This window comes from Prinia subflava, chromosome 16 (genome assembly GCF_021018805.1).
Source record: "Prinia subflava isolate CZ2003 ecotype Zambia chromosome 16, Cam_Psub_1.2, whole genome shotgun sequence".
Classification (NCBI taxonomy): domain Eukaryota; kingdom Metazoa; phylum Chordata; class Aves; order Passeriformes; family Cisticolidae; genus Prinia; species Prinia subflava.
The window spans coordinates 11732578-11753148 of NC_086262.1; the positions used below are offsets into that span (position 1 = coordinate 11732578).

Below are 20571 nucleotides of genomic sequence, written 5' to 3' on the forward strand. Positions count from 1 at the left end.
ACAACACAGGGGTAGTTCAGGCATCTGGGGAGAGCCAAAGGCCACAGGAGTCTGCAGTGAGACTGGAGATGAATCAGGGAGTTGTCCTCTACAAGAGGGTTGCACTGATGTATCCATTGCCAGAGAGGAGGGGTTATTCTTGGGGCATTTGGGAGCTGGGGAATGACTGCAAGGTCCTGGCTGGGCTGGGACCAGTGAGTGGGGCCATGCAGCTCTGGGATATGCTGAAGCCACAGGTTTGCCTTTGGGAGCAATAGGAGCTGGAGAGAGTGTGGAGGTGCTAGGGCAGGAGGCTGTGGGGGAAAAGGGAAGCAAAGGGAGGCACCTACTTGACTCTCTCTGGGCATCTCCCTCTCCATGGAAACCATGGGGGGGTTCAGAGCAAGCTGTGGGACAAGGAAGGACTTGATTTCCCACACTGAGTGCCTCCTTCACGGGAGCAGGAGCTGATGGGATGGTGTCCCTGCTCCGTCTGTGACAGCTGCGTGCAGCCTGGCCCTAGGGACCTCCCAGCCCTCCTCCTTCCAGGAGATGGCATCACTCGATCACGGATAGCAGCACGGAGCCCCAGGGCGCATCGAGGGAGCCCTGACTGCTTTCCCTCTCTGCTGCATCTGCCTGGTTTCCACCAGGAATACCAGGCTGAAGGACATGGGTGGTCTCCAGGTTGGGTGCATTTCTGAGGGTCTCTAGGATGGATGGAGGGGGTACTGGCACCTGCTCTCACCCAGCTGGGGACCCCCAGGGGCTCTGTCACTCCCTGATCCTCTCACCCATGGGACCCCAGTGCAAGGTACATCCTGGGACACCGAAGGTCCCCCTCAGGACGTTTCAGCCCCAGTTGAGCAGCTAAGATGCTCCTTGGGGAGCCCATGAAGGGCTCCTCATCTGGCTCCTCCCCAGCATAAACCTCACCATCAGTAATAAACAGGTCAAAGAAAAGAAGAAGGAGGTTATTGTTGGTAGATCTTTATGGCCCAGTTGTCCTCCCCTGTCCCCTTTGCCCACACTGAGGGACATCATGCTCAGCTGCCAGTGGGCACCTGGCCATGCTGTGCCCTGCCAAGCCTGTCACCTGCTCCCCTGGGGAGGATGCAGGTGTGGGTTGCTGCCCCAGACCCCTGAGCCCCAGTCCCCAGAAACTGCCTGAGCCCTTGGCATTGGCTCCACAGACTGGAAAAGGTAAAGGGGGCCTGGGCTCCCTGTCACTGCCTGTGAGAAACAGCAGTGGCAGGAATAACCCCAGTCCCTAAAATGCAGCCAACCCCCACGATGGGACCGAACAGCCACCTGTGTTCCTCTGTACCTCCCACCATCTGCTCAGGGGGAATTTTCTTCTTTTTTTTCTCCCACTCCCTGAGCCTCTTTGCTGATGGCAGGAAGAGGAAGAGTAGGGTGGCCTTGACTGTCTAGTTTACACAAAGGCATGGCTGTACTGAGATCTTGGGAAAAATCCAGGATAGATGGATTTTATAGATGGGTTATAGATAGATGGGTTATATGGCACATCAAGCAATCTGAGCTGAGTGGTGAGCTGAGATCATCACTGGGTGGGACGGTCATGACAGTCACCTTTGTCACAAGGGAGGGATCTGGGACAAGGCTGAGCAAAGAGCTGGGGACCCTGGGGGCCCAGAGGGGATGCTGCAAAGCACTCACCTCTCCTGGTGCCTTCAGCCATGCTAGGTTTGGGAAGGCAGGTGATTCCCCTTTGCTGGGGGTTTACCCTTCATAAAACAGACCCCTCGCCTCCTACCCATCTCCTCCCCATCTCATCCTGGCACCCAGCTCCTTGCAGGAAGTGGATGTAGCACAGGGGAATATGTGCACCCAGTTTCAGGTAGAACTGGGGCTAGATCAATTGGATGAGGTTCTTGGGACTGACACAGACCACTGAGAGTCCAGAGCTCCATGACAGAGGTTTCAACCTCTCCTCTCAATGTCATCCTTACCTTTTTTTTTCCCCTCCCCTTTCCCCCCCCCCCCCCCCCCCTTCTATTTCCTATTATCAAATTCCAGGCTGTTTTGGTCCCAAGAGGGCAAGGATCGTCCTTGCCCTGCTCACATTTCTTGCAGGGAAGGGGCTGGTGCAGAGAAAAGGACAGAGGCAACCTTGAGGAAGAGGTAAAACACCCTCCTGGAGCCTCTGTGGACTCTGCTTCTGACTGAGGAGAAAAAGCCAGCCTGCAAATGACAGCCTGGCTGCAGTGGTGGCCGGTGCAGCTGGAGTGTGACACTGGCAGGGAGGGGTACATCAGTGTGCTGAGGTTCCTGGCTGCCCTGGTGGGGGTTTCTGGGCAGTGTGTCACTCCTTCCCTCGTTCCCCTGTGGAGAGCAGTGTGTCTGACCTGACAGGGCCATCTCTGCTGGGGTGTTTGGGGCTGGCACCTCCCACCTTGCAGGCAGACAGGGCTCCAGGGCTTTTCTGCTTGATTTTTCCTATCACCAGCATATGGGGGTGGCTTTGCTTTCTTAAGAGAGAAAACAGGAGAGAAACTCCTCTTGCTGCAGGGCTGTGAGCCCCCTGGAGATGTGTCAGCCCAGGCAGCCCCAGCAGAGTCCACGGTGGGGACATTCTCCCTGCACACAGTCTGCCCGTCTGTCCTGTTCTCTGAGGCTGGGCTGAGCTTTGCTGCCAGGATTGGAGGGGTGGGTTTGCCCTGGGATGAAGGAAATGCAGACCCAGGGCCTCCACCAGCCTCTCTTTTCCAAAGAGCCAAATGCTGCCGCTGGGCACAGGAAAATGCCATTCAGAGCAAGAATTTGTTGTCCCCCAAAGTGGGGACAGGGCAGGTGACAGACACACACACAGGCCAGCTTGTCCCCTGCGTGCAGCTGCCTTTTAATCCAGAGGTTCATGCCAAGGCACTCTGTTCTTGGGGTGTGGATGGTGGTGGGGTCCCTTGGGGCACCCTCAGAGGACCCCTGCGGCACCCTAATGTCCCCAAAGCCAGCTGCTACAGAGGGACCACGTCCGGTGATGTGGGCACGGTTGTGGGGTAGTGACAGAGGGGCTGGGGGGTCCTCGGTGCTCCCTGGGGTCACCCCCGACCTGCACTCCTCGCAGTCGGAGTGGGAAGTTCAAACTCGTCCCCTTCACCCGCTGGGGTTTCTGCACTTTGAAATGCAAACCTGCCTTTCAATGCAAATGCTGCGAGAGGTTGGGCCCAATAAAAGCCCGTGGGCAGGGAGGTGCCTGGCCCCAGGACAGGCTCCCCAAGGCGCCCAGGTGAGTGGTGGCGAAGGAGGGGCGGCCGCCTCCCCGCCAAAGCCCAGCGGCCGCAGCCGCGGCTCGGAGCGCAGCATGAGCGCGGGGACGGCCCGGGAAGATGTATGTAGGATATCTTGTGGATAAGGACACCAACATGTATCCCAGCCCGGTCCGGCACCCCAGCCTCAACCTCAACCCCCAGAACTACGTGCCGGGGCCACCGCAGTACTCGGACTTCGCCAGCTACCACCATGTGCCGGGGATTAACAACGACCTGCACCACGGGCAGCCGGCGGCAGCCTGGGGCTCTCCCTACACCCCTGCCAAGGAGGACTGGCATTCCTATGGCACCGCTGCGACGCCTTCCACCGCCAGCCCGGGCCAGTTTGGATTCAGCCCCCCAGACTTTAACCCCATTCAGCCTCCGGGCTCTGGACTCCTGCCTCCACCCATCAGCAGCTCGGTCCCCCAGCTCTCCCCTAATGCCCAGAGGCGCACCCCGTATGAGTGGATGAGGCGCAGCATTCCCAGCACCAGCAACAACGGTAAGGAAACTCCCAGTCCTGCACCCCTGCGCCGTCCCCAGAGCGGAGGATCCCTGGGCCTGGAGTTCTGCAGGGCTGGATCCTGCTCTGTGGCTCTCCCTGCATGGGGACAGCCAGAGGGACAGCTTGGCCTGCCCTTGGCACCCAGTCCTCAAAGAGCAGGGGAGCTCTGAGGTGGCAGGGGCTGAGGATGGGCAGGGAGGGTGCTGTCCTTTCACACTGGCAGCTGGGCTTCCATGGCTGGAAAATCCTTTCTTCCGACCAGTGCCATTGCCTGTGGCCACCGCGTAAGATGGGAAGAGCCAGAGGCCTCCAGGACCCTGGGAGAGTGTTGGATGAGGGGTCTCAAAAGTGCAAGGGTGAGAGTGTGGGGCTGTGGCTGTACATGAGTGTGAGCTGGCCCTGTGAGAGCCTGTGGGTGGTGGGTGTGCACGTGTGTGTGTGTGTGCAAGGTGCCCAAGGCTGTGTGCAGGGAAGGGGCTGTGTGTACATCCATGCTGTGTATGTGCATGTGCATAAGGTGGATTCAGTGGGGTGCTGCAGGCTCTGTGTGAGTGTGCAGGGCACCATGAGGAGTGTGTGTGTACAGGCAGTGCCACCGGGTGTGTCTGTGGGAGGTGACACACTCAGTGTGTGTGTGCAGGGTGCTGTGAGGAGTTGTGCACGGTGTGTGTGTGTGTGTGAGGGGCACTGTGTGTGTGTTGGGGACAGTGCCACGTGGAGGGTGGCTGTGGGTGCTGGGCTCTGCAGGGAAGGGTTCCCTGGTTCCTGTGGTTACCTCTGGCCTGGGCACCGAGTGGTCGTGCTGTCCCCAGGGTCCTGTCCCCGCTGAACTCCTGACCTGGGGGAAGCGTCTGGGTGACCCCAGCCCCCTACCCGCCCTGCTGCCCACTTCAAAGGCAGTGGGCAGATCCCCCTTGGGGCCAGCCCAAATTGACAAGGACTTCTCTTTGTCATGGAGATGGTGGCCGGCTCCTTTGGCAGTGAGGTGAGGTGCGGGCCCTTTGTCCTGACCTACCCTCAGCCTTTCATCTTCCCAGCCTGGACCCTTCCCAGCAGGACCCATGGGGCTTGCCTGAACCTGCCACTCCTCTCCCTCTCCTGTGCTGGCCATGAGCTCCCCAGAGCACTGCTGGGGCCAAACTCACTGCAGGAGTGGCTGTGGGCATCTCTCAGGGGCGAGTTTCCTTTGAGTTACTGCTGCCCCATATCCCTGGAATCAGGGCCTGGGCTCTCTGTTTGCAAAGTGCCTCCAGTTTTTGGTGTGTTTTTGGCTCTACACTATTCCCAGTAGCCAAGAGCCATGTAAGGGTCTTCTTTAGAGGTGCCTGGGATCTTCCAGCATGGAAAATACCTACTCGTGTTCCCAGAATCCGTGTGGCAGGGATAGGCAGCAGTGTCTGCAGTGGAGCAGGCAGAGCATCCTGATAAATGGAAAAATACCCAGCCCCAGTCTGGAAAGAGGAGGGAGAGGCAGGCTGGTATTTCCTGTCCCATTTCAAGCACTGAATGTAACTATTTAGGAAAAATGCTTCCCCCCAGATGCAGTGATGGAGACCCACAGGCATGCCAGGGCTGAGGGCTTCCCTCTGCCCAGGGTGGAAAGGGAAATGTGATGTGCAGCCCTCCCCTGCAGCAGGGACCCTGCCACTCCTGCAGGTTTTGTAGGTCTGAACATCTTGGTTTCCTCTGAGAAGAGAGGTGGGAGGGAAGATGAATGGGGGAGAAAAGCCATCAGCACACCTCTCCTCTGGATCAAGGCCATGGGTTTACACCCAGCAGTGGGGCCAAGATGAAACAGGAGCTTGAAAGTGCCTCTGATTGAGTTAGACAGCAATTGAGTTGATTGAATTCTGGAAAAATATCATTAGTTGCTTAGTTTGTATCTCTTAGATCAAATACATACAAAGGAACAAATAAACCAGCCTTGTTCCTGTCACACACAGAGGAGCTGCCCCAGCTCCACCACAGCAATGCGGGGGTGAAAGGCCCTTTCTTGGGGTGGTTTCCATAGGATGGATGACCAGTAAGTTCCTTTTCTAAATCACCCACAGATTAATGACCTGTCCTTGCATCTCTGCTGGGTCCAAGCCCAATGCTGCTGCTGCCAAGCAACTGCAGGACTTGGCTGTGGTGGGACCGTGAGCTGGGAGGTGCAGTTGGTGTTTTCCAGCGCTGCCCTTTAAATAAAAGTCTTCATTAAGCTTGAAAGAGAGTAGGCCAGAGATGGATTTGACATAGATAAGGGTGAAATTCTTAGATGAATCATTTTATTGAAATCAATAAACTGGAGTTTAATCAATCTGGATTGATAAACTCCTCATCTCACCGCAGTGGGAATAGGAAATGAATACACAGAGTTTTTTGCTATAAATATCAACAGTTTCATTGTGAATGCTATAAATCATAATACTTCAGAGGGTTGTAAATTAATGTTCTCTTTCTGTCTTGGCTCGTACGAACAGCTCCTGGCCATAGTTTGAAAGCTTTTGGGGAAGAGCTACGTGGTAGTAAAATAAAATGTTGTGCTGGGAATATGAGTGTGTTGGGCACTTCTGCAAATGTGATCCAGAGCTTGAGAAAAATCAATGAGAAATCTCCTAAGTGACTCACTGCAGAGTCAGGCTTAACAGGGGGGTGATCTTCTGTACCTGTTGCCACATTCATGCATGCTTCACCTGGCTGAGCTGAGATAACCCAGCAGCAGAAGGGATTGCAATGCCAGTCACCAGGAATTGGGAGTTACAGGAAACCCAGCTGGAAGATGCCCCCAGGCCTCATTTCTCTCTCCAATGTCACCTCCTTTTCTGCTCATAAAATCTTCACTAGCAGCATGTCAGAGCCTCATGCTTCCTCCTTATTCACAATTATTTGCAAACTTCCCTGTGAATTGCACCCAGGGTTTATAAAAAGCTCAGGAAGGTGGCTGGAAGCGGGGCTGGCTGAACTTTGAAATTCACCCTCTGCTTGTTAGTCATGCAAATCCTCAGATACTGCCTCGGGTCTGGCTTTTAGGTCACTAATTGAGCAGGGGCTGCAGTGCTAAATATTGCAAGTGAAAGTGCAGTTGGAGCATTCCTTGCAGAGGCAAATGTGCTCAGGGCTTTCTGTGATACCAATGCCCATGGTGCCCAAGCAGGTTTTGGGGTGATGGAGAGAGAGCAAGCAGTGATGCTCTGAGCATGTGGTGATTTGCTGGGTGTGCAGTTTTCCATCTCAGTTTTATTATTTCTTGGTCAGTTTTCCAGCTCTGTTTATTTTCCTAGTGGGGCCCATGAACACTGGGGAAAGAGTAAAAATCCCAGCAATGAGACAGAAATGTTTCCCCTGGTCTGCTGGGATTCATGCCGTGCTTGGTATGTTTTGGGATGATAGTGCTGGCTGGAGGACAGTGCATTTCCCTGGTCAGTCCCTGCATGGGGAGCCTCTCTTTAGGACATGCTCATTCCCTGTGAGACCCTTTCCTTCACTGGGACACTCAGGGGTGTGTGTTAGGCCCCATCAGTCTTCTCCGCTTGAATTATTAACCCACAACCTGCTCCTGGCCCCAGCTGGGGTTTGTTCACTGCTTAGCCTACTGGCCAAGGTACAGACATCTCAAACTTTCCTGGAATTGACTTTCCTTGAACAAAAAGGGCTTCCCTGGAGCACTGGCAGTACCTACGTGATGGGCTTGGCTGGCTAATACCCTGGGATTAGCAGAGGGACACCTTAAACCCCTGGCCAATGACAGATGTTTCCTACAGGGGACCTTTCAAGGACACCACTCCAGACCTGTTAGCTTTGTGATTTCTGGGATAAGGGGCTGGATCCTTCCCCCATGCTGCCCCATGGCAAGGATGGGCCAAATCCTACAGGGATTTCTGCAAAGGGGCAGAAGAATCCTGGTGTCCACATGGGACCCCCACTGCCTTGCTGTCCTCCTCCTCCTACTGCAGACGAGCCACATCCAGCCAGGTGGCAGGCAGGGATGGGCTGGATCAGGGCTGGAATGAGGTGACATTCTGGATGGGGCTGTGTCCACCCCACAGGTGCCAGCAGCCCATGTGTCACCCCGGCGCTCCCTGTCCTCCTGTGCTGCTGTGGTCTTTGACCCAGCACAGGAGCCAGGCTGGCACCACTCAGCTCAGCACTCATAAAACATGGGAACAACTGAAGGAATTTGCCAGTTGCCAAAATAAAGGATTGAATCACTGCAGGGCTGGGAAAGGCTTGCCCCGACACACAACTTCATGCTGCTGCCCCTGGGGGTGAAGGGCCTCTGGTTGTGTTTGTCTGTGTCCAAGAACATGGGGTTGTGATGGGGAATCACCAGCTCACTGCAAGCACGAGGCATCTGCTCTTCATCTCCGTGGGGTCTGCACCTCGTGGGAGGAGGATGAGGCTGGCAGGAGGGGTGTGCTACCAGTGTGTGTGAATGTGGGTGCACCTCTGTCCCTGTCCCACCGTGCTGGCTGTGCAAAACCCAGCCAGGCTCAGCCTGTGCTCCTGTGCATTGGTCTGCACTCTCCAAATCCAGCTCTTTGACCAGGTGTTTCTGCCCTTTCCTGGCAGCAGAGGTGCCCTGCCTAGCCTGGGCTCTGCCTCGAGCTCTGCCAGGCCACAACCCCTGAGCATGCATTCCCCAGCTACACACACTTAGAGCGAAGCTGTTTAGGGAGCACAGAGCTTGTTCCTCAGTGAGCAGGAGACCAGGAAGCCATTGGGCCAAGCGGTGCAGTTTGGCAAGGGAAGTGTTTCCAGTGCTCACCACACCAAGCTGAACCAGGTTTTATTGCTGCCTGGTGCACATGGGAGAATTGCAGTTTGCTCTGAAGCCTTTGGCACCAGGAAGAAATATTCAGGTTGTGTGAGGTGAATCACCATGGAGAGAGCTGGGTGTAGGAGCATTGCTGGGCTCCCTGGAGGAACCTTCAGCCTCAACCCTGATGTACCAAGTGCCCATTTTCCCAGCCCAGGGTAGAGATGGGGGAGCTTTGGCAGAGTCCATTCAGTGAGGATTCATTCCCTCCCTCCACAGCACTGAGACACTAAATACGTACAGAGAGGATGTGTGGTTCCTCTCACTCAGTTTTTGACACGCAGCCTTGTCTAAACGCGATGCATTCCGGCAGAGGAGCGATGTCAGGCAGGGATCTCGGGAGGGATTGCCCTGCAGAGGGGTCGTTCCTCCCTGGCTCTGATGAAGCAGACCACATGGCTCCGGTCCCTCGCCCCATGCCGATCGTCCCATCCATCACTCCTCTGCTTCCTGCGGCGGAGGAGAAATAGCTGAGGATGTTGAAGTATGCAAGGGAAGGGGAAGGCTTGTGAAAACCGCGAGCTGCTGGTTCCCAGCGCTCAGGGAGTGTGAGGGGCTCGGGTTTATCCCCCCTCCCGGGCCTCAGAGAAGCGTGGGTGTTTTGGAGGGGAGGGAGAGCTGGAGGGGAAAGGAGGGGAAGAAATGAGTGTGGGGAGGGGGTGACCACGGAGGGCATCAGAGGCTCAGTCCTTGCCACCACCAGTGCGGACTTTGGGGTTCCCTTTCCAGGGGGTTTAGGGATGGTGAAATGAGCTGGGCTGTCTGTCCTAAGCCTCAGCACCAGCGCTGTGCAGGGCGGCTCCATCGAGGCTGCTCGGCAGAGGGAGCATCGTCCCCTCTGCACACAGGCAGCTGGAGCACATCTGGCTGCCAGATGAGGGTGGCTCCAGCCAGCCTGGAGGCTGCTGAGCTTCAGGAGCCGAGCTCAGCCCTTTCCTGGGCCTGGGGTCTCTGTCATGGGGCATTTCTCTGCTGGCTGTCCTCAGTTTTGTGGGGTTGTGGGGGGGTTTCCCCCCATGGAGCTGCAGAAGGGCTGGGGATTAAGCTGTCCAGGTAATCTCATGGCTCTGACCCTGGGACTGTGTGCCTCAGTTTCTCCAGCTGTTGCATTGCCTAAGCTCTGTTGGAGATGAGGGAACTTTTCCTTGATCTTTTCCCTGGGGAGAAATGCCAGGTCTTGATGGAGCACTGATTCTGGGATGGGAGGATTTTATCCTCTTTGCAAGGGGATTTTATCCTCTTTGCTCATTCAGAACGGAGCAGCTTTGTCGTGGAGAGGAAGCACCCACACGGAGGGGACAGCCTTGTGTCCTGTCTTGCTGCCTTTACCTCTGGTGTGGACCAGTCCTTTCCCAGGTGCTCTGTGGTGACAGGACTTTTTACACTTGATGTTTTTTAGCATTATGACATTGTAATACCATCAGATAGAGTGGGACCAGGCCCCCAGCACAGACATATGGAGCCAGTGCAGGGCCAGAGCACAGGCAGGAAGATGGGATCAAGCAGGAAGGCTCTGGGAGTACAAGGAGCCAGCTCAGAGCAAGGCATGAGAGCTGCTGAGGCAGCCTGGCAGCGATGCCTCCATCCCCTCTGCAAGCACCTCCTCTACACAGCAACATCCATTGTGTCCCCAGGCCTTGGGGACCTCTGCTGTGGGGTGCAACAGCTGTCACTACCATGGGCTCTCATCTCAGTGTCTCCAGCCAGTGGGTCAGGGCTGCTGCACCCCAGCTTCCCTCACCAGAGCCCTGATGGCTGCACAGCAGCTTCCCACAGAGCCAGAGTTTGTGGTTGTGGTAATTTTGAGCTGCTTTGGCCTGTGAAATAGGGACTTTTAGAAAAGTGTTGCAGTTTATGCTCCTGGCTGCTGGCAGCTGTGCTGCTCCTGCTGTGGCTGGGAGAAATGTGTTCCATGGATGGGGATCTTCCATTTGGAGCTGGGATGATCCTCTCATAACATGCCAGTTTTCCACCTTCACCCAAGGTGCCACTGCCACCCCATGGTCTCTTTCCTCTCTGGTTTGAACCAGGCCTTTCTCGGCTGTTCTTAGAGCTGCTCAGCACCACTCTCACCGTGTCCATATTCTCAGTCTGTTAGGGTTTTCAGGACACAGCTTTTTACTTAAAGCTGTCCTGTGGGCAGGCCAGGACTGGGGATGGTGAAATATCCCCTTCCTGGCAGCCTCCACTGTGGCTATGAGGGGAGAGAGCTTGGATGGTGGGCACAGGATCCACTTTGATCTTCCCTTACCCTGCCAGGCTCCTGATGCAGCCCAGGGCAGGAGCTCTGGTATCCCTGCCTCGGGGCAGGGTTGCTGTGGGGCGTGAATCCAGGCTGGGGTCAGGGCTCCATCCCCCCGGGTGTGTGCGTGCACACTCGGGAGCGCGTCCCTTGGGGTTTGCACAGCACATTAAAGCTATTCCCTTATCTAATCGTGGCTCAGGTGAGTGCTATTAGGGTTATACATTAACAGGGGTAACGATCCCCTCTCCCCACGCTGTCACTGGCCCTGCCTTGATCCCAAAGCCGAAACCATTCCCACTGGCCCCACGGATGGCTCCCTTTGCCTGTCCAAGCAGTTCCTTTGACTGGTCTTTTGGGGACAAGCAGGAGGAGCTGTAAATGCATAGCAGGGTTGGAAGGGGCTAATAAATGTGCAAGAGACATCACTGGCATCCCATCCACACTCCCTCCTGGGGCAGCAGCCCCAGCTCCAAGTTATCCAAGCCATGGGACAGCTGTTTCAGCTTTGCCAGGCTTGGCTGGAGGTGCAGGAGCAGTTTCCCTCTGTTTGGCCATAGGCATGGGGGCTCCCCATAAGGAACCGGATTGGCTTGTCCCGAATTTCCTCTTTCTTTTCACAGAGCCATAAAAAGTCTCCAGGAGAGAGTTAAGTGTAACCCAGCATTCATATTCAAGGTAGTTGAATTATTCATTGTCAATAGTATTTCTTGCAAATCCTTTTCTTTTCCTTGTGAATCACCCACAGTACATCCCTGAATTCAGCAAACATCCGAAACCAGCAATTAGTGGAGGTGAATAACTTTCCATCTCTGGCTTGGTCGTCAGCCCTCTGTTTTGAGTCTTTTCTACCTGATACTGAGCAGCAAGTGATGATATTGATACTGATATTGAGCCTGGTGCCCAGCTCATCCTTAGCCCTCAGACAAAGCCCAGCCTCCATCCAGGATGAAGGATGAAGAAGGAATAACAAAGAGCAGGCTGTGATGGATCTATTTACAGCTGCAGCAGGAAATAATAATTCCTACTGAAATTCATGGCATATGTGATATTCACAAACCGCCTTATTCTTTAGTCTTCAGTTTATTTTTTTTACTCTATCTGTCAACTCATTCACTTTTGAGGTGTTCCTTTTTTCCAAACAGTGGTATTCAAATGAAAACATTGCAAGTAAGACCATTTTAAAGTTATTATCTCTTTAGAGAGGCTTTTGCTTTCAAATGAAAAAAAAGAAAAAGAAAGATAAATCTATGAGAAATAAAAATCTTGCAGGAGCCAAATAGGAGACAAGAGCCTGGCAAAGCTTCCATAGGCCCCTTGCACATGGAATCTCTGCCTGTCTCTGCAGACATTCCACAAACACCTTGCTCAATCAAATGAACCTTTTTTACCCTTTTTAACCCACAGAGTCACCCTGTGAGGTATGTGCGGGTCTGACCTGATGGTGATGAGGAGGGAGTAGGTGTTTGTTTCTGACCAGCCCTGGGATGAGCTGGGCTCCTCACTCTGAAACACTCACTGAATTCATCACATCCCTCAAATATGAGTTAGTGGCTGAAGTCCTGCCCTGGTGCTGGAACACTGGTTCTATTCCTGATCATGTTGCAGCCTTGTTGGGCTCCTTCCCTCTTCCATGGATCGCTGGAGAGCTTTAATGTTTCTTGGGGACTGTGCTGGGACCCTCAGCCAGCACCCTGCTCACATGGAGCCCATGCCATCACCACCAGCAGCAGTGGCAGGAGGACACAGACAGTGGCATAGTCATGGAAACTGGGTGCTAACCTGAACTGAGTGTCTGGGAGTGCTGCTTGTGTGCCTGGGAGTGTCAGCATCAAGCCCCAGCAGGGCGAGATGCCTTCCATGCCCATCCCAGGTCTCCTTTACTTTCAGTTTTAGCATAAGAAGTGGCTTGGGAATGTCTCCATCTCCTTGCAGAATGTCTTCCGTCTCAGAAGAGAGATGCTGTCAAAAAGAAAATCAAGGTTTTATTGGAGCCTGAAGGTTGGGGTTTTGCTCTGTGGATGTTCTCTGATGTCTTATTAGGGTGTCTAGAGCCCAGTTTTCCTCTGCTCCACCTAAACACCCGCTTCCACTCGGTGTCAGAATTTAATGGTATTGCTGAGACTGCATAATGTCCAATTGATTTGCCCCAAATAGGTAGATGTGCAAAGGACTTGTTAGGGAAAGCAGATTAACAGGATGGCAGGCACACAAAGATCCCCTTTCCTGGCTGGAAAGCAAGGTTACATAGATTGCTGGGTCACTAGAAATCCCTTTCTGCACATCTGCAGCAGTGGTGTGCCGTATCTTATCCGTGCTGATACACCCAGGGCAGCCCCAGGGAAATGCATGGAGCTGTTCCCACTCCTTCCCTCAGCAGCATTGCTCTCAGCATCAGAAATTCAGGAGAAGGTGGGCAAACACGTCTGCCAGGCAAACAAATAGCCAGGCATCATCCCTCTTGGCTCCCTGAAACAGGATTTTGTAATTTTGGGTGGAGAAGCAAATATTCACAGCTGTGTTTATTCCCTGCCTATGGGCTCTTCTGCAGAAGAAAACACCAGGAACTTGTCAGCAAACTGCCAGGCATGGGTGTCCTCCCTCAGAGTGCCACCTGCCCCTCACAGCCCAGGCAGAGTTCCACAGCTCACCCTGTGTGCCTGTAGAGTAACAAAGGAACTTAGGAAGAGACAGCTGGGCTACCTTTGACTGTATTTTTCTGCTAGAAAGCAGCAGGTGCTGTTTGCAGACCCATGGATGTGCATCTGTGTGCACAGACGTGGATCCTGATGGCCCCAAGCTCTGTCCATATCTGGGGGGACCAAGGAGAGATTCAGGCTGCCTTTGGCCAAACACCCCTGGCCCATGGAGCCAGTCCCCAAGAGTGCTTAGGCATCATGTGAGCTTTCTCCAGTGCATCTTTAAAGACTGCTCCTAGAGCACTGCCCTCTGTCTTAGCTCAGCACATGGAGAAAGGAGAGCAACCCTCTGGGTGGCAGAGAAATTGGCAGTGGTCATTATAGAGTGCACATTCAAGTGATGGCACCTTGGCTTGGGGCTTCCTGGAAAAAGAGCTGGGCTTTCCTTAGCCCTGCTGGGCAGCCTGTCCTCAGCCCACCACAGGACCTGTGGCTCTGCTCCTCTCAGGGACCATGTGTCACTACACAGGGGATTTATGGTCCATCTTCCTGGGGTGCCTCTAAATCCCCCCCACCTCTTTCCAATTCTACCGAAGCCCAGGTACTTCCCAACAAGAAGGAACTCTCTGGTGTGAAACAGGAAGGATGTTAAAGCCAGTAGGAGCCTCCTGACTTTCTTTCTCACTGGTCCCCAGGGCAATGCCATGTTTCTCCTGAGCTCTCCATGGGCAGTTTGGTGTCTCCTCTGTGCCCTTGGGGATTCTCCTTCCATTCCACTGCTCCCCTCCTTCCCCTGTTGGCTCACCCCCACTCTTCTCTCTCTGCCAGGCAAGACCAGGACGAAAGACAAGTACCGGGTGGTGTACACGGACCACCAGCGCCTGGAGCTGGAGAAGGAGTTCCACTACAGCCGCTACATCACCATCCGCCGCAAGGCCGAGCTGGCCGTGGCCCTGGGGCTGACCGAGCGCCAGGTCAGTGCTGCAGCGTCCCAGAAAAACCACGGCCTGCGTGGAGATGGCCATGGGGAAGGGCTTTAGCCCAAGCAGTCAGAGGAGGCTCCACCTTGCTGCACAGATATCCCTTCCCTTCCAAACTTTGGGATGCCTTCCCTGCCACATGGGGACCGGGGGTTGTCATCCTTGCCTGTGTCCATGCTCACCTCTTCTTTGCCATCCTTTTCTTTCTGCAGGTGAAAATCTGGTTTCAGAATCGGAGGGCGAAGGAGAGGAAGGTGAACAAGAAGAAGCTGCAGCAGCAGAGCCAGCCTGCCAGCACCACCACGCCGACCCCACCAGCTGTCAGCACCCTGGGGCCCATCGGAGGCCTCTGCAGCAGCAATGCCCCCAACCTCGTCTCCTCATCGCCCCTCACGATCAAGGAAGAATTCATGCCTTAACCCTCTTCACCAGCTACAGACCCCAAGAGAAAAGCACTATGCAGCAGAGCCCCACCAGCCCACGTGCTCTGAAGGGTGACAGCCTCTTCCCAAAGACATGACTGTCCCTGGCTGAAGCAATGGGGCAGACAGCGAGGCTGGGCCAGGTGGCACTGGGCCCTTCCCAAGGGGCTGTGGGCTCTCTCCTGTGTAAAAGACATGGGTTAGGTACTGCTCTCCTGGTGGAACCACACACTGGTTTGGTCTCTGGTCTTTGTAGCCCACAGCAAGGTCCTGATGTCAGCAGAAGGAAGGGGGTGATAGTGGAGGAGGGCTTTCCTGTGGGGCTCCAGGTGCTTCCTTTGGTGTTCCTGGCAATCCAGCTGCCTGGTGTTTGGGGACAGTTTGAACAAGACTGAAATAGAAAAAGGACCTGGCTGGACTCAAGGCAAAATGAATTTCTGCTGAGCTGGTCTCCAGGGAAGTGAGGTGAGGAGGGCAGAGCAAGTTGGGCTCTGGGAACCAGGCAAGACCCTCGGCTGTAGGACATGACATAGGAGCCCTTCAAACCACAGTGATGGGGAAAGCTGGAGCACATCCTTGACAAGAGTACCTGAACATCCCCTCTCTTGTCCCCAGTGATGATGGCAGTGCCCAACCCTGCATCCCCAGCCCTGCCCCTGCAGCCACACGGAGCCATGTGAAGGCATCTCCAGCAGCCCTGGTTCCCCTGGCTGTGCCATGGCAAGGTGGCACTGCAGCCATCCTCCACCTGGAGCACAGGGAGAGGGCCAGCACAGGCAGATTTGGGGCAGACCACCCTGCTGAGCCCATCCATGGGGAAGGGAAGGAGAACGGAAGATTTTCCATCGGGACAGGGTCCGAGAACCAGCCCCAGGCTGTCCAGAAGGGCCAATACTGGGAGACCTTTGGGTGCTGGTCCGAGGGAGCACAGTAAGTGCAGGCACCAGGAGCTGCTGCCAGGTGGGCAGGGGCCTCCTCAGGAATGCAAGGAATGACTGGCACGTGTGCTGGTGTTAGGTGATGGAGAGGGGATTTTCAAAAAACAGAGAATAATTTCTTTCCCTATTTTCTTTAAAACTACAGATTACCAGACTACAGATTTTGTCCTCCCTGTCTCCCTGCTCCTCCATGCACTGCACTCCCTCTCATCCACTGTGTTCCCTAGGCCAGTTAGCTAAACCCCATCCATTCCTACCAGTGAACTGCAGCTGAGAAATCCCTTCATCCTGCTGAGACTTGACCATTGTCCAGGCCCAGGTTAATGTACAGCCCAGTTTCAGCAACCCCAAAGGCCAGTGGGGCACAGCTGGGGCACAGCTGGGACACATCTGGGCCACAGGAGGGTCTGTGGCTCCTTCTCAGGGCTGCACCATGTGCTCCTCAGCTGCAGTTCTGAAGACCAAGACAGGGATGAGGGAGCATGAGCCTTGCATGGTGGCTTGTGTGACATTTCTCAGCATTTTCTCTCCAAGCTCTGGGAAAATAGAGCAGCAGACATGTCCCTGCTGTCTGAAGACCACCCAGTCAAACCCTCACATCCCACCTGACACTGCTTGTGCCTCACATCCCTTGGCCACTCTGTCCACTGCCAGCCCCCACCACTCCCATTCCCCAGAACACAAAGTCCTCAGGTGTGCTGTGGCTTTTACAAGTGGGTCCCTGTTATCCCACTGTCTCCACTGCTCTGCTCCAGCCCTCAAAGGTTTTGGGTCTCCCTCCTGCCAGTGACACTTCCCACGGCCACTGTTACCAGGTGTGCTTGGGGATCAGGACAAATGTTTGCATCAACTCAGGACTTCAGCTCAGTTTTTATGTATATAAAGCAGAACTGGTTTTCCTTTTTATTTTTTAGGCATCAGTGAAAATAAAAACAGGGATCCTGTGTGACACAGGTTTGTTGCTGTCATTCCTGGCCCGTGGTGCTGTGGCAGGGGAGGGTGTTGGCTTCAGGGCCGCACTGGTGCCCATCTCCTGGGCACAGCCAGGGTTGGGAAGGGTTTCTTGAGGCAGCAGCCCTGTCCTTGTAGCACAGTGTGCCTGTCCCACAGGGGCACTGCTGGCAGTGGCATGGCTCATATCATGGCATGGCACTGCCACGTCTCATTCCTTTGGCACCAAGAGGGATGGCACACGATGGCTGCAAACTCGCAGCACTGGAGACAGAGGGGAGAGGGTGAGGCCCCTGTTGGGCTGGCAGAGGCCAAAGAACAAGGCCAGCTGCCCAGGGATGTGCCTGCCTCCCATTGGCGCCTCCTGGTCTCTAATCTCATTTTATGGCTGTCGATGGGCTGAATATCCTCCTTGTCCAAGATGAATAAACAGAGAATGAGGATGTGAATTAGTGCCTGGGACAGCTGGCATTGGTGCCTGCCACTCTCCCCTCTCCATCCCATCAGTGTTCTCCTCACTTAGCAGAACACTGAGCAAGGGGCTGCCCTCAAATCACTGCCCGAAATGGAAACCCCAAAGCTCCTCCAGCCCCAAAGCTCTTCCCAGTGCCAAGCGTTGCATGGGGTGTGTTGAGGTGCCAGGGCAGGGCAGCTGGCTGTGGAGGGACACCTGAAGAGCATAAAGTCCTCATGGGTGGAGGAGATGGAGGAGTGGGAACAGGATGAGGTGGCATTGCTGAGAGAGGGACAGAGCAAAGTGTTTGTTCCTGCAATTGCAACAGAGGCTGCACCTACTGCTGCACCTAGTGCTGCACCCTGGTGACCCTGCACTCACCAGCATGGTGCCAGGCTGCCCATGGCACAGGAGAACCACCTCATGCACCCCTGCAAGGAAACGTGAGGAATCAGGAACTAAAACAGGCAGGGGGATGCAAATGTGGAGCTGGTGCCATATAGGAAAGAGATGAGACTGAATCAGGCCCCTGCCTGAAGAGCTGGGCTGGACTGGGGAAACTGGAGCTGCTTCTGTGTGCACACTCCAGCGTGGTCCCCATGGTGGGGGCTGCCTCCCCCACACTCATCCTCCCTCGCTGGGCTTTGGATGCCTTTAATGTCCAATTTTGCCATTGCCGTGTGGAGAGCAGCAGTGGGATCCTGCCCGGCAGGGGATGGGGTGGTGGCAGCCCAGCACTGGGCATCGCTATTGTCGGCAAGGGGGAGCCCGCAGACAGCAGTGGGAGGGGAACAGAGCCCTGGCGGGGGCGAGATGTGCATCTCCCGAACTGACCTGCGGGGCAGGGAGACGAGGGGCTGGGACAGAGGGAGGATGCTCCACTGCCCGCCCAGAGAGGCTGCGGGTGCCGTTGACAGGATGAAATTCCAACTGATACCCTAATCTGGCGCCTGCCTGTTTGCACAGCAGGGTAAAAGTCCAGGGAGCCGTGGGCTGTGCCCTTGGGTCCCTGCCACCCGTGTGTGCACAGGGAGCCGGCGCTGGCGGGAAGAGGCAATAAATGCGCCCACACACCCAGCCACCCCTTCCCCCTGCACACACACACGCCCCTTGACCGGGTGACGAAATGCATCTGCTCCGTTCCCCCTCCCGCGTCCTCCCCTGCGCCCTGCACCTGCCGCTTGGGCAGGGATGGGTGAACCCTGCAGGGCCCTCCCTGTGCCAGGAAAGGGGCTGCTGGACACCATGTCCCCGCCAGCCTTGGAACCTTTGGTTCAAACCTCCTGGACACGTGTCACCTTGACGGTTTCCCCCCTGGCAGGTGATGAACAGCTGGTTTTAGCACCCGCAGCAGCTCCCGAGTCACACGTCCCACATGGAACCTGGCCCTTATGGGGACAGCCTGCCCTCACAGCCACGGGACCCTGGGGGCTGTCCTCGACAAGTTTCTCCCTGCTCCTCCCTCTGCTCTTTCCATCAGCTCCCACTGCCCAGCTTTACCCCTCCTTGGAGAAATCTCAAAACCATCATCAAAATAAGGCCAGGCACAGCAGGTGGCCGAGCATGCCGGTCCTGCCGGCAGCCTCCAGCATGGCACACTTCCCAGCAGTGACTAACCACACCACCCCTGCCTTGTCGCCTTCCTCGTGTCTGCGGCGCAGATCTGGGCACGGTCCCATCCTGCTGCCAGCCACCTTCTCACTCCTCCCCAGGTGGCTGCCACCCGGATATTTGTGGGCTGCCTGGGCAGGGTGGGCACGGGTGTTTCCCCAGCCTGTGTTCTGCCCTCTCCTTGCCCTCCAGTGTCACAAAGAGCAGGCAGTGCCAATGTCTGTCAGTGCTGGATTGGGGTGGAGGATGTGTGTTGTGTTTTGGCCCATGAGAAGGGAAAGGTTTATTTGGTGTCCCAGGGGGTGGCTCAGAGGTGAAGTGGGAAAAACAAAACTTGCTAGAAAGTGCTTGCAAGCCCTGTGTGTGCTACCTAGTGTCAGTTCCTTGGAGATTGGGGCATGGGGATAGTTCTGCACACCCCTGTCCACTCCTGGGGTTTTTGGGGTCCCTAGATTGCACTGCTCCTTCTGGCTATTACTGCCTCTGGTGTGTGCTGCTCCATGAAATGCATTTCTGGCCAGCTCCAGGGCAATGCAAGACTTGGTCCAGTCCAGCCCTGCAAAGATAAACTGGAAATCCCAGGTGCCTGAGGTGAGACATCTACTCCCTGGTGATCCCAGGCAATGAAGAGCCGCTGGTGTTACCAGAGCAGCACCAGAAAAGCGAGTTCCAGGTACAGAGCATCCCAGAAGAAGTGGTATAAACATGGTCATATCAGAGCACCATCATCCCTGGGTGCCTCATGAAAAATACTGCCCTGGACACAAGAAGATGAGGCCGTGAAGTCTGCCCAGGAACGCTGAATGGTTTGCATAGAGATCAGTCTGTGCTGGTGACATGGGGCTGGGACAGCTGTAATAAGGTGGCACCAGGCTCTCCCCTCCCATGGCATGGAAAATCTGTTTAGGTGGATCAAAAGGGAAAGTCTAAAAGGGCTGATTCAGATTGCACTGGCATGAAAGGCAAACAAAGGAGGTAGGAATAGTGCTTTATGCAGCCCTTGCCATCAGCCTGGCCAGCCTCAAGCTCAGCATTCCCAGCCAGCATCTGGGAGAGGGAAAAGCGGTGGGCAAGTCCAAGGCGGGTAAAACCAGCCTGAGTGAAGTCCCAAAGATACTTTTATTTTTGAGGAAGCTGTGAGTGTGTGAAAAGAGATGTTTGTTGGGTTATATGGCTTTGCTCTTTCTTCTTTCCCTGGGAAATCCAGGTAAATATTAGCTCTGAAAGACCCATTGTGCAAATGCTGAGCCATTTCATCATGTTGGACTCCTGCAGAAATGTGTCTTTATGCTGAGGACATTTTTCCTTTCAGGGAAAATTTTCAGAAATGCTTTGAGGGCTGTAGGAGCACAGCTGCCATTAGATGTCCTGGAGATTTGCTTTTACATCAGGCAGGCTGGGTTCTCTCTGTTCCAGCCCTGTCATTGTCCTTCTCATTCCCAGTGCTGCCCACTCACCTTCAACCTCAGTAAAGCATCTGGGCACAGCTCTGGCTCTGGAGCCTGTAGGGCACTTGCAAGGAAAAGGGACACATCCAGGTCAAAGCACTGGGCATAGTCCAGGGATGAAGTGATGGATCAGTGGATATTGTCATGGGAAAGAGGTACCACTGTGAGTGTGCAGCTGTCCTGGTCCCTTTCTCCCAGACACACAGGAGACATTTCCACAATGAAAGTGGGAGGAGAAGGCACAGACCAGCTCAGGCATCTCACTGGGAATTTGACTGAATATGAGGGTGAAAAGCCAGCATCTCCCTGGACGCTGGGGCTCCAGTATC

General features: G+C 55.0%; 1 protein-coding gene across 1 annotated transcript; it reads left to right on the forward strand.

The window, feature by feature from the left end:
* The first annotated feature begins 3281 nt into the window (after positions 1 to 3281).
* Positions 3282 to 14837, forward strand: CDX1 (caudal type homeobox 1). Its single transcript, XM_063413176.1, has 3 exons — positions 3282 to 3756; positions 14267 to 14412; positions 14631 to 14837. Exons 1-3 carry the CDS (start codon positions 3330 to 3332, stop codon positions 14835 to 14837), a joined length of 780 nt encoding a protein of 259 aa, XP_063269246.1. The 5' UTR covers positions 3282 to 3329.
* The last annotated feature ends 5734 nt before the right edge of the window (positions 14838 to 20571 follow it).